At 48.2% G+C, this 17,574-nt stretch overlaps 1 protein-coding gene across 2 annotated transcripts in view; it reads left to right on the top strand.

Moving 5' to 3' along the window:
- RGS8 (regulator of G protein signaling 8) overlaps window positions 1-17,574 on the top strand; it is a 42,523-nt gene that overhangs the window by 9,699 nt on the left and 15,250 nt on the right. The window contains exons 1-4 of one of the 2 annotated variants that reach the window (XM_038758305.1): window positions 12,494-12,550; window positions 12,831-12,904; window positions 14,878-15,009; window positions 17,109-17,210. In XM_038758305.1, coding sequence (XP_038614233.1) covers window positions 14,984-15,009; window positions 17,109-17,210 — 128 coding nt within the window. In that variant the 5' untranslated portion in view covers window positions 12,494-12,550; window positions 12,831-12,904; window positions 14,878-14,983. Of the gene's footprint in view, window positions 1-12,493; window positions 12,551-12,830; window positions 12,905-14,877; window positions 15,010-17,108; window positions 17,211-17,574 lie in introns of those variants that run through there. The other variant, XM_038758304.1, reaches the window with a different exon arrangement.

Raw genomic sequence — 17,574 nt, 5'->3', positions numbered from 1 at the left:
ATAATACCTTTTTGCATAAATAGCTGAAAGTGTTTTACAAACAAATTTTCTTACAAATCCTCACTTCATCTCAGTTAGTTAGAAGGTAGGAGGTGAGGATGAATCCTGAAATAATAACTTTCTATTTTAATAGCACCTTTCTCCAAGCTGTTCACAGAGCTGTGCAGACATCATCCAATGAATCTGCATAATATCCCTGTAAAGTAGGGGTGTAGCAGTTATTAAAATATCTATTATACAGATGGACAAACTGAGGAGCTGTTAGGGTCTAACTGAGGATACACAATAAGTCAGGGTCAGACCCTACTGGAGAGCTAAATTATCCTAGCTGGCAGGCCAGTGTCACTACCACTAAATGAGCTAGCTTCCCTTCTAGACTGTGAGCCCGCTGTTGGGTAGGGACTGTCTCTATATGTTACCAACTTGTACTTCCCAAGTGCTTAGTACAGTGCTCTGTACACAGTAAGCACTCAATAAATACGACTGAATGAATGAATAATGTGTAATGTGTTCATTGGGTTCCTTGGAGAACTCCACCTCTCTCTTTCACACTCTTTCTCTCTCACCGCCCCCTCTCTCTCCATCTCTCACCTCTTTGACTTCTTCCTCATTGTGGACATGCTCGGGTTGGCACTCTGCTGCTCTTATCATTTTCCTTCAAAGACATTCAGACCACGTTTCCCCAGTCCTGAAGAAACCCCAGTGGTTGCCCCTCCACTTCCACGTCAAACAAAATCTCCTCACCACTGGCTTTAAAGCACTCAATCACCTTGCTCCCTCCTACCTCACCTCGCTACTCTCCTACTACAACCAAGCCCGCACAGTTTGTTCCTCTAATGCTGACCTCCTCACTGTACCTTGATCTTGTCTACCTCGCTACTGACTTCTCGCCCACATCCTGCCTATGGCCTGGAATGCCCTCCTCTTCATATCCGACAAATAACTGCTCTCCCCCATTTCAAAGCCTTATTGATGGCACATCTCCTCCAAGAAGCCTTCCCTGACTAAGCCTTCCTCTCCTCTTCTCCCACTCCCTTCTGAATCACCTTGACTTGCTCCCTTCATTGATTCCCCCTCCCAGTCTCACAGCACATTTGTAGATGTAATTTATTCATTTATTTATGCATATGAATGTCTATCTCCCCCTCTAGACTGTGAGCTTCTTGTGGGCAGGGAATGTGTCTGTTGTTCTACTGTACTCTCCCAAGCTCTTAGTACAGTGCTATGCACACAGTAAGCACTCGATAAATAGAACTGAATGAATGAGTAGATGGATGGCTTCTTCCTGAAATGGATATAGGCAGAACTTTTCACCAGTCACAGTGGATTCAATTGAATCCATTTTGACTAAGCACAAAAATATTGGCTCATTTTAGAAACGGGAGAGAAGGCGGTTCTAGGATGCCTGCAAAGATGATTTGAGAGCCGGGTTCTCCCTGGAGTGAGCGTATAACTGAAATTGTATATGTGTGTGTGTCTTGTCTTGGCTTATGCCATCAAGTCGTCTCCGACCGATAGCGACGCCACGGACGCTTCTCTCCCAGAACACCCCACCTCCATCATCAATCATAGTGTAGTGTATCATAGTTTGTAGGTCCCCACAAAAGCACAAATGGGCTGGGAAGAGGTAGGGTGCAGTGGGGGAGTTGAGAACTCCTTGGGAAAAAGACTTGCTTAGCCAAGTGGCCTCTTCCTGTCGTACAATTCCTCGCAGGGGGCAGGGAGGGGGGAGCTTCTCATCTCCGTAGCAACACTTAATAAATGCAGCACGTGTTGATTCTTGTTTCTGTTGTTACTAGGACGTTAGGAAGTGGAAATTGCTTTTAAAAGATTTGCAGAAGAGCTTTAGCCTGTTGGGTAGCCTAATACCAAAATGGCCATTTTATTAAAAGCCTTTAAATACTATCCTATTCAGAATAGTAAATGGGTTAAATAAACATACAAGTGCCATTTTAGGAGCACTCTGCAATAAATCTCCTACCTCACCAAGGCTTTTTAAATTATTGCATTTTAAAATGTAATTCTCTTTATCTTCAATTTAATGACATTTTCTGTGCTTGCATGTCAATGACATGAACTCCCCCAGCTCCTGGATAAGTCATCCCTGACCTAGAGAAGGGCAAAGGCAACTGCAGAGTCCCAGGGTCCATTCGTGCCTGGATTTCTGTCCCCTCACACCATCTCCCCAGATTTGTTCTCCGGCTAACAAGACTGCAGACTGTGAGTTCGTTGTGGGCAGGGAAATGTGTGCCAACTCTGTTATATTGCACTCTCCCAAGAGCTTAGTAGAGTGCTCTGCACACAATAAGTGCTCGATAAATACCACTGATTGATTGATTAACAAGATGCAAGCTGGTAAGTCAGACGCCAGGCATTCCAGGTGCTTGATAGCCACTGGAGAGGGACAACAACATGTCACTCCTGGAGAACTCTAGAAGTCCCCATCACACTTTGGCTAATTACTGAGTGTCTTACTGAGTGCCTGAGCATGGATCACCAAACTATGGGGTGACTTGGCAGACCTGAGGGCATACAGGTAGAGACGGGTTGAGCCTGGAGACCCTCTCTAGCCCCTAACCACCTCTGGGGACACAGGGGGAAGAGTGCAGTTTCAGCAACTTCCCCTGGGATGTCCAATGCCTCAGAGGAGACTTGGAGGAAGGGTGTTAGTCTCCACTGGGCTCTCCAAGAATCCTCTGCAATCAGAACCCTGAAGCAGCTTCATTTTTCTAACCAAATTATATTGGGCGGAAGCTCCCCAGACAGGCAGTATAGGCAGCCCTGCCATCCAATTCTGGGGGTTGGTTTTCCGTCCCCACTCGGCTGTTTCACGACTGATGAGTCAAAGAAATGCAGCGAGGAGGTGAGAGGTCCCAGGGGGCCGATACCAATTTGCTCCACTGAAATCTTCTCATTAAGCCTCACACCAACCCCGTGAAGCCCTTCAATTTACAAATGAAGACAGTGAGACACAGTAAAGTGTTGGGATACAGGCCGTTCACAGAACGACTGACAAGCGCAGCCAGGAAAAGAATCCCGGTCTCCTGACTCCCTATACAGAGTGCTCCATCCTTCCTGGCTGACCACCACCTCCCGGTGTCTGGAATGGTCAAAGGTTTGAATCATTTCCGATAAGCACTCCATGCGGCTCTCTAAAGGTCCAGGTGGGAGTCAGACTGGAGGGACTGAAAGGTCAGGTTTGTTGGCAGAGGCAGGAGAAATGAAAAGAAAAAAGAAACAATATTTATTTAAACAGAGAACTTCTTTACGGTAAAGGTGGTCATGAAGGGCTGGGAAATCTTTTTCTTTGGAGAGCTTTAAGAATAGGATTAGGAAATGGTGTGTCTTCATTGGTAATCAAATTAGTCGCTGCACGTTTTAAGAATCAACAATCTACTTATAGGATTAAACTATGTACAAGTGTCTCCTTCGTGAACTCTTCTCCTGCTTCCTGCTTGACTCAAGCAAGCTAAATTCTCCCCTCCTAAACCCACTCCTCCTCCTAACTTTCTCATCACAACTGACAGTACCACCATCCTCCCTGTCCCAGAAGGCTGCAACCTCGGTGTCATCTTCAACTCCTCACTGCCAGGGAATGTGTCTACCTACTCTGTTATTTTTGTACTCTCCCAAACGCTTTAGCATAGTGCTCTTCACACACTAAGCGCTCAATAAATACGACTGATTGACTGTCTTTCAACTCTCACATTAACATTACCACTGAATCCTCTTGATTTTTCCTCCTCGGTATTTCCCAATCCACCCCTTTCTCTCTCCTCAAACGGCCACCACTCTGGTTCAAGGCCCCACTGTCACCCAACTATTGTTTGAGCCTCCTCCCTGTCTCCAACCTCACCCCTCCTCAGTTTACAACACAGTCCGCTGTCCATCTTTCTCAAAGATCATTGGCACAATTTTCTCTGCTCCACAAAAACCTCCAATGGCTATCCATTCTCTTTGCATTAAGGAAGAAACTCCTGGCCATTGGTTTCAAGGCTGTCCCCCATTCACTTCCTCTTTCGTATCTGCTCTCTTCCTGCTCTACTCCCCAGCTTGTGCTCCTTACTCTGCCCAAGCTAACCTCACGGCAGCTCATCCTTGACTCCTCCGCCTCTGACCTCTTGCTCAGATTTTCCTACCTGTGGATAGAGCGTGGGCCTGGAGTCAGAAGAACTTGATTTCTAGTCCCAGCTTTGCTACATGTCTTCTGTGTGAACTTGGGCACGTCACTTCACTATGCCTCAGTTCCCTCATCTGTAAAAGGGACAGAGCTCCTAGGTGGGACAGGTACTGTGTCCAACCTGATTACCTTGTAACTCCCCCAGAGCTTAGAACAGTGCCTGGCACATAGTAAGGACTTAACAAATACCATAAAACAAAATCTGCGAAACCACAGTTCTCCCCATTTTCAAAACCCTCCTGAAAGCTCACCTTCTCCAGGAAAAGACAGTGACTAGTTCCCATCCGTGTATTCTTTCCCAGAGCTTACTCTGGCCACAGCAAGGATTTAATAAATGCTATTAGCCCTCCTCCTCCTCCTTTTCCTCCTCCTCCTCCTCCTCCCATTATGAGAGCCCTCCCAGTCGATCAGGCAGTCGATTCTTGGACTGAATCTGGTGGGGAGCCTGGGAGCGAACTGGAGGCTGGCCTCAGCCCTGCCAGGCCCAGGGCCGAGTGGACGTCCCACTTCAGGCCCACTGGGCACAGGGGATGGGCTCATTAACTGGTCCATTAGGTCTACCAGGTGATCTTGGTAGAGCCTCTGAGAACAACGTGGGGCTGAACCAGCAATGCCGCTTATCCCCAGACCAACCTTAGAACATGGCAGGGGGCCTGTAGGCATAGATGGAGAAGTAGTAATGGAAGTTATTGAGAAGCCACTGGGTGTAATTCACTATAATAAGCACCTGGAATGTACAACGAAGCATGATACATGTTCCCTGCCTGCAAGGAGCTTACACTCTAAAGGATAAACAGGCTTAAAAATATTTACAAACAGTGGAATCAGAAATAAGAACTGAATGTTCACTTAAACATATAAACCCAACTGTAAGAATGGGTAGAAATAATAATAATAATATCCTTCCCGTCTCACAAGCCCACAACCTTGGTGTCATCCTTGACTCTGCTCTCTCATTCACCCCACACATCCAGTCCGTCACCAAATCCTGCTGGTCTTACCTTCACAATATCGCCAAGATCCGCCCTTTCCTCTCCATCCACACCGCTACCACGTTAGTACAAATACTCATTCTGTCCAGACTAGATTACTGCATCAGCCTCCTTTCTGATCTCCCAACCTCCTGTCTCTCCCCACTTGAGTCCATACTAAACTCTGCTGCCCAGATTATCCTTCTATAGAAACATCCAGGGAACGTCAATCCCCTTCCCAAAAATCTCCAGTGGTTGTCTATCAATTTGCAAATCAATCTGGACACAGTCCCTGTCCCATGTGGGGCTCACAGTCTCAATCCCCATATTACAGATGAGGTAACTGAAACACAAAGAAGACAAGTGGAGGAGCCAAGATGAAAATCCATGACCTTCTGATTCCTACATCCATGCTCTATCCACTATGCCATTGTGCTTCTTTAACTTAACTTATTAACCTTGGCAATATCCTTAACTCATCTGTCACATTCAACCCATATATTAAATGTCACCTGCCCATTCTACCTTCACATTTCTAGAATCTATCCTTTCCTGTCCAGCCAAACTGCTACCACAGTGATCTAAGCTCTTATCATATCCCACCTTGACTACAGCATCAATCTTCTTACTGGCCTCCATGCCTCCTGTCTCTGTCCACTCTAGTCCATATTTCACTCAGACCATGTTTCTAAAAGACTGCACCCCGTGTCTTACAGTCCTTTAATAATAATTATGGTATTTTTTAAGCGCTTATTATGTGCCAAGCACTGTTCTAGACCGTAAGCTCAGCAGGGCTCAGTGGACAGAGCATGGGCTTTGGAGTCAGAGGTCATGGGTTCAAATCCTGGCTCTGCCAATTGTCAGCTGTGTGACTTTGGGCAAGTCACTTCACTTCTCTGGGCCTCAGTTCCCTCATCTGTAAAATGGGGATGAAGACTGTGAGCCCCACGTGGGACAACCTGATCACCTTGTAACCTCCCCAGTGCTTAGAACAGTGCTTCTAAGCACTGTCCCCCCATCTTACCTCCCTCCCTTCCCCACAGCACCTGTATATATGTATATATGTTTGTACATATTTTTTTACTCTATTTATTTATTTAATTAATTTATTTCTACATATCTATTCTATTTTGTTAGTATGTTTGGTTTTGTTCTCTGTCTCCCCCTTTTAGACTGTGAGCCCACTGTTGGGTAGGGACTGTCTCTATATGTTGCCAATTTGTACTTCCCAAGCGCTTAGTACAGTGCTCTGCACATAGTAAGCGCTCAATAAATACGATTGATGATGATGATGATGATGGTGATGCTTGGCACATAGTAAGTGCTTAATAAATGCCACTATCATTATTGTTATTATTATAGGCAGGGAACATTGTGTATTGTTGTATTGTACTCTCCCAAGTACTTAGTTCAGTGCTCTGCACATAGTAAGCACTCAATAAGTACCATTGATGATGATGATGACTTTTTTTATGGCATTTGTTTAGCACTTATTATGTGCCACACACTGTACTAAACCCTGGGGCAGACACAAGCTAATCAGTTTGGACATAGTCCCTGTCCCACATGGGGCTCACGGTCTTAATTCCCATTTTACAGTTGAGGTAACTGAGGCCCAGAGAAGTTAAGTGACTTGCCCAAGGTCACACAGCAGGCAAGTGGCAGAGTTAGGACTAGAATCCAGATCCTTCTGACTCCCAGGCCCATGCTCCAACTATCTAGGCCATGTTGCTTCTCTAACAATAATACGTAGGACAGAATAACAGGAGCAGGTAGCAGCATCAGTAAAATTCCTATTATTCCCTCTTTGGCAAAATGTCCTTCTAGCCCCTTGCCAATTAATCCTGGCTCACTTGCTATCTGGGTGGTTGGGCTGGTGGGCTCACCTCCTCCAAGAGGCCTTCCCAGACTGAGCCCCCTTTTTCCTCTCCTCCTCCCCATCCCCCCCACCCTACCTCCTTCCCCTTCCCACAGCACCTGTATATATGTTTGTACAGATTTATTACTCGATTTTACTTGTACATATTTATTATTCTATTTATTTGGTTAATGATGTGCATCTAGCTTTATTTCTATTTGTTCTGATGACTTGACACCTGTCCACATATTTTGTTTTGTTGTCTGTCTCCCCCTCTAGACTGTGGGCCCATTGTTGGGTAGGGACCGTCTCTATATGTTGCCAACTTGTACTTCCCAAGCGCTTAGTACATGCTCTGCACACAGTAAGCCCTCAATAAATACGACAATGAATGACTGAATGGTGGTGTTCCGGTTAATTTTTTTTTTTTTTACCTTCAGCACTGTTTTCAGTCTGCTGTGGGAGACAAATGAACCCAAATTGTCAAATGTACAATAGCAGTAGTAGTAGTAGTAGTAGTAGTAGTAGTAGTAGTAGTAGTAGTAGTAGTGGTGTTCGTATTTATTAAGCTCTTACTTTGTGCAGAGCACTGTACTAAGCACTGGGAGAGAAAACATAGGTGGGAATTAGACACAGCCTAATGGGACTGTAAAAGAGTAAAAATGAAGATACAAATGATAAAATACTGTAAACTCCTAAAGAAACAGGAGGTGGTCTTTCTGGAAGATTTTTGAACGTGGAGGGGGACTGTGGTATGGCGATTTGACAGGGAGAATGGCAATCCTTCTAGGGTGTCGGGCACGAACCAATGATGGGGCAGAGATGGGAGGGTCTTGAGTTCAGGAACAGTGAGAAGGCTCACTTGGGAGGTGAGGTGAGGGCATACTGGGCCATAGGAGAGAAGAAAGCCGATAGGGGAAATGCAATCAGCTGACGGGGAGTATTGAAGTCTGGGACAGTGCACCCTCACTGATGTAAGTTCCTCTTCTAGACTGGAAGCTCCTTGTGGGCAGGGAACGTGTCTGCCAACTCTGTAGTACTGGACTCTCCCAAGCGCTTAGTACAGTGCTTTGCCCATAGTAAGTGCCCAATACATACCATTGATGAATTGATCGATTGATCACTGAACGATGATATCAATTGAAAAAAACAAACATATGGGTTTTGGAGAGAATTAAGCCAATGTGGTCTTTGGAAGGCCAAATGACTCATGAAGCATATTTTGGACACATCATCAGGAGGACTAATTCTCTGGAGAAGACACTACTGCTAGGAAATGTCCAGAGAAAACGTGAAAGAGGCAGACTGGCAGCTAGATGGCTAGAAACCGTAACAACAGTAATGGAAGAACTGTTGGCAAAGTTACAAATTACGACAGAAGATAGGACATTCTGGAAAAAATATATCCATAAAGTTGCTATGAATTGGAAATGATTTGATGGCACTTGATAATAATAATAATATAATATTTATATAAAATAGAAGAATGTTTTCCACAAGGAAACATTACCTGAAATGACCAATAGGCTGCCTTTGCTACTGCTCAACTCCCTCTCACTTCAAATTTGCCAAACCATAGCCCTCTCCACCTTGAAGGTCCTTCTAAAAAGTCATCTCCTCCAGGAAGCCTTCCCTAATTAGTCCCCCCACCTCCTTGGTCATGTCACCCCATCTGCCATTCTATTTAGTTATTGGCGATCTAATTATTTAATCCCTTACTATGGGTTTGATCATTTGTCTCTGCACTTACTCTTTTACTTATTTATGTCTTTCCCATTACATTGGAGTTTGGATGGGGGCAGGGACCATGAGTTTCTCATACTACAGGTTTCCCCAAGTTCCTAGAACAAAGGTTGTACATGTTAATGATGATCCGTTTCTGTGAGATGTAAATGGAGGGGTGTGTGTGTGTGTGTGTGTGTGTGTGTGTGTGCGTGCGTGCGTGTGTGCGTGTGTGTGTGTGTGTGTGTGTGTGTGTGTGTGTGTGTGTGTGTGTGTTAGAGGAGGGACATGTGAAGAGAGATGTGGATTATGGGGCACAAATATAACAGGAAATTCTTCAGGTGAAACTTGGAGGCTGCCGGGATACAGTTTCTAAAAGAGGTTGAAAACCCCTAGATTAAACTCTGTACAGAGGTCTTTGTCATGTGCTCTTCTTTTGCAACTTCCTGCTGATACCACCAGCCATGCCTATCTCTCTTAAATCAAGCAATCAATGGTATTTATTGAGCGCTTACTGTGTGCAGAGCAACAACTAGGCACTTGGGAAAGTACAAATTAACAGAGATGGGAGATGCAATCCCAGCTCCCAAGGAATTTACTATCTACAGGAGAAGACAGGTGTTACAATAGATTAGGGATAGGGGAAATAGTAGAGTACAAAAATATTTACTTCAGTACTGTGGGCTTGGGTGAGTATCAAAGTGCTTAAAGGGAACACAACCAAATGCAGAGTGGCTTGATGCAGCAAATTCAAGGTGTAGGATCCTAACAAACCTCCACCTATCCAGAATGGTTTGGGTGGAGACTTGCCTGGAGGCAGAGGGATGGCCCAATCAATCAATTATTTGCATTTTTTGAGCACTTACTGTGTGCACAGCACTGTACTAAGCACTTGGGAGAGTACGATAAAAGTCATGTTCCCTGATTCTCTTCAGAGATTCTGGTCAGCCTTGAGATTCTATGGCTCTCTGCTGTTCAGCCTTGCTTATCACCCAGCTCTCTGTGTTTTGTCAGAGTAGATAATATGCAATCCCCTCTCATCTCCTTTGAGAAAAGGCACCAAACAAGGCCAATGAATAAGAAGGAGAATACAGACCCCAGGCAGTGAGACTGTACCCTCTAGAGAGCTAGTCTCTCCTATTTAAAACTCCTAAAAACTCCTATTTAATAGTCTCTCCTATTTAAAAGTTACTTAGAGCTCACTTCTTTCTCTTTTCCCTCTGCATCTTTACAGTGTGGGGTAGCCTCCAATCAGGGTTTCCGTCCTTTCTCATATGGTGATGCTGTTTTCATCACTGCTTCTTTGGTTTGGGTATATGAAATTGCTGACTTTCCAAATCCTTTCACCTTAGTCGATAGTTCATTTACCTCTCCGTACTACTGTTTTTCTTCCACCGCTTCTATGAAAAATCCTTTGTTTAACTGCACCCCTTAGTTTTTCGTTCCTTATTGTTTTTTCTAAATGCTTATTACAGTGCTCTGTATCCAGTAAGCGCTCAGTAAGTACCATGGATGGATTGGTTATTTTCGGGCCTTTCTAATGTCTTCCTTTGAAATTCTATTTCTGTTGCTTTAGTTGATTTAAGTGTTCATCTGAAAGAAGGCAGCTTTCTTGGTCTTATGCCACTCCTAAATGAATCAGTCTAACCCCTTCTCCACCACTAAGTTGGCATCCCCAGTTTCCAGCTCTTAAAATATATTACTTAATCTAAATAAATCAGAGGAGTGTGACCTAGTGGAAAGAGCTTGGGCCTAGAACTGGAATCTTGGGTTCTAATCACAGCTCTGCCACTTGCCTGTTTGACTTTGGGCAAGGCATTTGACTTCTCTGTGCCTCAGTTTTCCCAACTGCAAAATGGGAATTAAATATCTGTCCTCTCTACTACTCAAATCGAGCCCCATGTGGGATAGGAACTGTTTCAAAACTGAATAACTAGTATTTATCCGGATGCTTAGAATAGTGCTCGGTACATAATAAGTGCTTAACAAACTATCATTATTATTATTATTGCTGTTGCTGTTAGTATTATTATCTCCCCAGGGAGTGGAAGTATTCTTCCCCCACTTCTTTTCTAGTGGAAACGCTTGGGCTGAGAGCCTATGTGTTATAATAATAATTATAACTGTGGTATGCCTTAAGCACTTACTATTTTCCAAGCTCTATTCTTAGTGCTGGGGTAGGATTGAGATAATCAGGTCTCACATGGGGCTTACAATCTAAGTAGGAGGGAGAACAGGTATTGACTCCCCATTTTGCAGATGGGGGAACTGAAGCCAGAGAAGTTAAGTGACTTGCCCAGGGTCACACAGCAGGTATGTGGCAGAGCAGGATTAGAACCCAGGTGCTCTGACTCCCATGAAGTCCAGAATCCCCTCTTTTACTAAGAACAGTATCAGGACTCTACAGACAAGAGATGTTTTGGGTAGAGTGGAGGGTGAGAGAGTGGACATTTCAAATACGGTGTACAATGTACACTCAGAGCCCTGGGCTAAACTGAGGCAAGGTTCCTGGAGGACACCACGGACTTATCGGAGTGAAACAATGAGTCACTGTGGAGAGATCGGGTGGTTTCTCCTCTACCCGAGACTTCAGCTAGTTGAATGGGAATGGACAAAATCATCTCACTGTCAGCATTCGGATTCTGAAGTAGCAGCTTCAAGGTGAGCGTTTAGTTCGCCTGGCTCTTTCCAAGCAATCGGCAGCCACTTTTCTTTGAAAATCTCTCACAATCCTGGCAGACGCTGTCTCCGGAAGCTGAGTGTTTCCAGCAAGTACAAAGCCAACAAGGGCCAGGACTCTAGACGGAGTCGGTTTCTGCCAGAGGACAGGAGATTTGATGAGCCAAGCAAGAAAGGGAGAATGATGCCGAGACTTGTCATCGCACGCAGGTTCTTTCAGGACTAGACTCAGAGGCCAGGAGGATTTTGATGGAAAAGCAAACTCAGGTAGAATGGTGGTAATATCCAGAAAGAACAGAAAATGGGATAATACCAAGATTGGACCAAATAGTGGTGGGGGTGGGGGTGGGGGGGGGGAGGCCTATTGGTTGCCAGAGGACCAGCAGGAGGCAGGGAGATTGCCAAGTGCTGAAAGGGAGGTGGATGTGCTTGGTGAAAAGGGCTAGTTAGGACAGGGAGTGGGGAATGATCCGGATGGAGGAGGTGAGAGGATGTAGAGAGTTCGCTTTAAGAGAGATAGGTGAGGGATGTAGTGCAGAGAAAGTGAGGCAGCGGTTTCTGAGTGGGGGTGGACCAGAAATGCGTCTCCGTGGACAGAGGACAGCTGAGGGGTGACACAGAGTAGAGAGCGATAATTTCAGGGCTGGGGAGACTGCGCTGTAATGAGGTGCAGGCAAAATTGGGAGGCCAGCAGTCCCATGAGGCATGGAGGAGAATTCAAATGTGTGACCCGTTCTGAAGACGTTGCTCCCTCCACATTTATCACATCCCGTTACACCCAATAAGGCACCTCCCCGGCACGCTAATAGATTTGATTTCGCTCTGCCGTCTCTGCCAGCAGCTATCTGGGCAAGAGCTGGATGATCTCTGATCCCAGAGCAGCGACCGATCCAGAAACCCCAGCCGAGCTCATCAGAGCCGGGCCCTTCCCTTCTGATGCTTGATCCCTGGTTAATCCGGGGTGGCGAGAAGGGAATACCCTGTGTCTGCTTGCCCTCGGCCGGGGATTTCGGAAGCAGGGAGAACCTTGAGCGGATGCTGGTTTGCCTGTAACTGAAGCCAGAGGACCGGGGGGTGGTGGGGGGAATCAGGTGAGGGAGGAAGAGGAGGGTGAAGAGAGACAGTCCAGACTCCGATCAGGTAGGTACCCCTTTACGCCCACCAATGAGATGGGTGAGCTGACTCGACTGTGTAAACTGAGCCACCACCTGCTGGGTTGGGCTGCTTTAGTGTTTACTGGATGTGACAGGCAAAAGGAGAGCTTTTCAGCTGTACCGCTTGCTGCGTGGAGAAAGTGGTGGGAGGCGGGTACGTGCGCGCGTGTGTGTGCATGCGTGTGTGTATGTGTGTGCACGCAAGCTCGAGCTTCTCGCCCCACCAAGGTTTTGACTGCTAAGAGGTAGATCTGTTCTCTCTTCAGAGCTCTTTAATCAGCAGCTCCTCTGACCATACAGTTGGCAAGGACCTACAGGCTGTGACGACAGGTCAAAGGCAGTAAGTATCTTTCTTTTTTTTTCTTTTATCCCTCCCCCTCGTCCGTGTCTGTCTGTGCAGAGTGCATTATCCATATTTAATTAGACTGAATCTCTGTGCATATTGATTGCTTTCTGTCCACAGAGGTTCTTAATTTCTCTCCCCCTCCCCACCCCTTAGAAATCTCTGCTTTTTTGCTCTTAACCCTTTGTTTCCTTCCTTGCAGTGGGTTCTTTCTCTTCTCCCCTCCCTCTTCTCCCTAACTCCCTTCCCCTTCAGGGATGTCCTGGAGTGCTCAAGCCTGGTGGTCTCCTTGAGGTCTTGGTGGGTGGGGGCTCACCTTGGGGTACAGCTCCTGCCCTGAATCCCCCCCACCCCACGCTGAAGTCGTGGGTGGGTTGGGTCCAACTTTTTGTCCCAGGAAGCTATTGCGGGGAGGAGATCGGCCTTGGGGGGGTAGGAAGTGAAGGCAATAATGCTAGACACGGCTTCCAACTGACCCTCATTTTAAGGAATCAGATGTTGGGTTGAGCAAGCTGCCAGACCAGAGGTGAGAGAGGCTGAAGGGGCTGGGGAGAGGAGAGCATTGGTAGGGGCTTTGGGGGAGGGCGAATCAAAGAGACCCAAGTCAGGGCAGAGATGGGGGCACTGGCATGGAGGGGATGCAGATCCGGGAGAGGCAGCGGGAGAGAGCCTTGTGGGGCTCTCAGAAGGCCGGGAAGTCCCACCATGAGCAGTGGGGATGTGTGGGGAGATGGTGGACAAGGCTGTGGGAGAGTGGGGGCGGGGAGGGCGGGACAGAGGACTCCCTCTCCACAATACTGTCAAACGTGCCCACTTCATGGCGGGCAATGGGTTGGAGGTGGCCCCGGTCTCTGCTCGGGGCCACCAGGATCACAGCGCAGAGGGAAAGAAAATCATGGCCGCCAGGGTCACATGCCCTGTTCTCACATGTAGGTGGCACCCCATGAATGAGGGAATAAATACACAGGGGCTCAGGGGTTAGAAGGATTGATTTCAGCTGCCTCGTGGTCGAAGGCAGACCGCTGTGGTCGGAATTAAGGAAATGCACTTGGGGGCCGTAATGCAATCCTCCTACGCTGGTTCAGAGGGAAGAGGGGTTTTGTCAAATGTTTACGCCATAAGCAGCTTTTAAAATGGAGACTCCAATGGGTGGCCATGGCTTGGGGGAGAGTGCCAGCCTCACAGGGGACCCTCCCTTCTGCGCACTACTCTCTAGGCTTTCTCTGGGGCTGAGGGTGGAATTTGGCCCTAGAGGGAAGCATTGGGCCCAACTAAACTCAATGGCTTCTCCTCTTTCTCTTCCCTGAATGCCCTTCCCCACCCATCTGCTCCTCACCACCAGGGAAGGGCCAGGGACTCTGGGCACAGAAAAGTCATCGAGTGGAAGTGGATTGCCCTAGCCCAAGGCCAAGTGGCCCCAAATGACCACCTTGCTCTGGGGCTGCGATCTGGGTGGCCACTCAGCCTTCTCCCCCTTTCTTCCCCCCATCCACTGCCCACCCACTTCCTGTCCACAGGCCCCGGAGCCCTCAGGCAAGACCCCCTCCCACCGGGGGGGGGCAGAGGCAGATGTCAGAGGTCTAGCAATATTTTAGGCTTTTCTGTGTCAGGGGATGGCTGGGTGGGTGTGGGTGGTGGCCTGCCAGCTGCAGTACTAGTTTCCCCACTTTGTCCAGCTGCATGAAGCTCTCCCTTGGAGAGAAAAAGAGAGAACCATGGCCCTCGGCTGGGGGTTTTGGTAGCAGGGCCCTGTGGGTGTCGGTCAGGGAACTGAGGTTCTTGGACACATTGGGGACTTTAACCCACCCCCCACCCCCGCCCCCCCAGCCCAGGCGCACCTGTGGAGAACAAATTCCCTCTGGGGCAGGACCCGATTGATCCTCCACCCCTGGATGGCATCTGGGAGGGGAGAGAGTGGCCTGGGAGCAGAGCCGCTGCCCCTCCTTTTACAGAGGATTCTTTGATTTTAGGTGAGAGGACGCGAGAGAGTAACTCCCTCTTCCCCGCAGTCCTACCTCCCGCCCTGACGGCCTGCAAGCCAGCCCATTAAAGGGTTAACCATAATCGGATGCCTGCATGGCTGCCTTACTGATGCCTCGGAGGTAACTGAAAAGCAACATGTATTCTCCTCTTCCCCAAATCTCCTTTCTCTGCCTTCCCTCCTTCCTCGCTGCTTATGTCTGACTAAGCTTTTGCTTCCCTGTGATTTCATGGCTTCATCCCACTCCCCGCTCCCACTCCACACCTCGCCCACCCTCCCGACCTCCTGGGCGGATCATTGCTACCTCATCTTGCAGGAGGTATGGTGGGTTGTCTCACTGGGGGCCGGGGAGGGGTGCTGCCTTAGCCACAGATTCTCCTCCCATCCAGGGGCACCCCGGTCATCTCCCTGCTGCAGCCCTGGATCTCGGCCATCAGCCTGATGAACGAACAGGCCTGGTGGTACGGGGCCGGTCACGTTCCACCGAGCCACACTCGAGCCTCGCCGAGTTTGCTACGACGGATGCTGCAGGGAGGAGGAAGCAGCTTTGCCCCATGTCCCTGGACCCTGATTTGGGCCACGATCCAGTGCGCTGCTGCCCTTCTCCTCCTTCTCCCTCCCAAACCATTCCTGTTGGCCCCCAGGTGCTGCTTTACCACCCTCCTAACCGCCAGCCCCTATGGCCCAGGTCCAAACCCCATATTTGGCCAGTCTGCCCAGAGGAAAAACTATCTGAGTCTTGTCTCAGTGCAACATCAGCAGGGATGCCAGTACAGGACAGAAGCGCACGACTCGGGTCCTAAGAGAAGGATCTGCAGGTCCCAATTGGTCATTCTGATTTAAGTTTGCCAAGCATGTGAGAATCACATTGCCTATCTAGTCCTCCTGGACAAGACAGTTGTGATCTTCCCCACTGGACATTTGAGGAATCTGAGGGATAGAGAGGCCAGCCATTCTGTCAGTCTGTGGAGGGACCTGGGGCAAGGCTCGGAGTGGTCCTGGCTTGGTCCTTGTCCACTGAGCCTTGGGGCCTCTCTCACTGAGTGCCATTGGTCCCACCGGCTGGGAACACACCCATTTAGGCTCGAGTCTCTCTGTTAGGAAGGCGCAGGGCCAGGGGAGAGGCTTATTGCAGTCGGCTAACGTTTTTAACTCAGGGAATCACTAGGCTCATGAACGCAGGGCCTCAGTTGTCCATGGAGGAGGGGCAGGACATGGATCTTTGGAGATTCGGATGAAATGTTGGCTTTTCCATCCCAGCCTTGCCATGCTTGGTAGTTTGCTCATCTGAGAAAGATTTAAGTGAAGGGAGAAGAGACAGGGAAGTTCCGGGTTAGGCCAGGAGACGGTCGTAGGACCTTTAGGGAGAGATTAGGTGTTGGTGGAAAGAACAGCCTCATCCAGGGCTGGAGGAGGGCTAGCCATAACGCCATGACCTTCTCGTTCTTCCTAAGAGAACGCATTGGAAGCAAGAAAAGTGAAAATGGATTAGGAATGGTGGGGGGGATTTTCCCTCACTTTGGGGGTTATCGGTATGCTGCCCACCTGTCCGTTTTAAATTCTCCTGACCTTTTACTCCCCATCATCCCATGACTCCTGCCAGGCCCCTAAATGCCATAAATGGATTGTGCCTGACTGGCTTTAACTGCCTGCTGTGAGCCCAGCGATGTCCATCCAGAATTTCCCTGCTTCCGGGCCAAAGCCTTTCCCTGCTCCTTCCCCGCCCTCTCACCCTCCCACCCCTCAGTGGGGGCTTCTGTTTTTGGACCCCAATCCCGAGCAGGGAGGGGCAGAGAGCCTGGGCTGTGGGCGTGTTCTCCCATCTGGGAGTGCTGCTATTTTGCCCTCTTTGGAGGAGGGCAAACTTGTGATTGCTATTTTGAAATAACTTCGTCCTCTTCCCCAGTGGAGAAGACTAATTAAGAAACATTTCCAAGCTAACGACCTTCATCGACTCCAAACTGATTTGCCATATAAACTTTCAAGCAGCTTCTCATTAACTCCTGGGCCAAGGGTACCTGTTCCATAATCTAGGAAGCAGGTAACCCATCCCATGATCTTCACGACGTCCTTTCTCTTGCTTCGTCAAACCCCCAGAGCCGTCTCGATGGCAATTCGGTCAGAGAGCGATTCATATGGGGAGCTGGACAAACTCACATGTCCTTGCAATTACGATCTTTTTTTCTTACTGTTTTACCCTTCTTTTCTGTCCCTTTGCAGGAACAAAGGGATGAGGACTCGACTGGGTTGCTTGTCTCACAAATCAGATTCGTGCAGTGATTTCACGGCTATTCTCCCAGACAAGCCCAACAGGGCACTAAAGTGAGTGTCGGCTTTCAAGTCCTTTCCCTCCCTGTGAACCACTAGGATGAGCTGAGGCCCATGCAGTACAGTCCAATGGGAGTTGGGATACTTACCCTTTGGATAAACAGGTCAATTGATCAGGGCCATCCCTCCCCTTCCAAATTGTGATGAATTCGACAGTATTCAACTTCCTGTTTCTCCTCCTCCTCCTCCTCCTGGGCTGGCCTGGGCTATTTTTTCTTCCTTCCCTATGCCCTCTGGCTTTGGTTTCCCCTTCCCAAGACCCACAGTCTTTAACTGGCCCTACCTAATTACCTTTATGGATCTGGACTTTTGGGGGAGGGTCTGATCACTCCGTTCCCAAGCCCACCCATGTCCTAGG

This window comes from Tachyglossus aculeatus, chromosome 16 (genome assembly GCF_015852505.1).
Source record: "Tachyglossus aculeatus isolate mTacAcu1 chromosome 16, mTacAcu1.pri, whole genome shotgun sequence".
NCBI classification, from domain to species: Eukaryota; Metazoa; Chordata; class Mammalia; order Monotremata; family Tachyglossidae; genus Tachyglossus; species Tachyglossus aculeatus.
The sequence above is the reverse complement of the archived record's forward strand: the minus strand, read 5'-3'. Positions and strand labels throughout refer to the sequence as shown.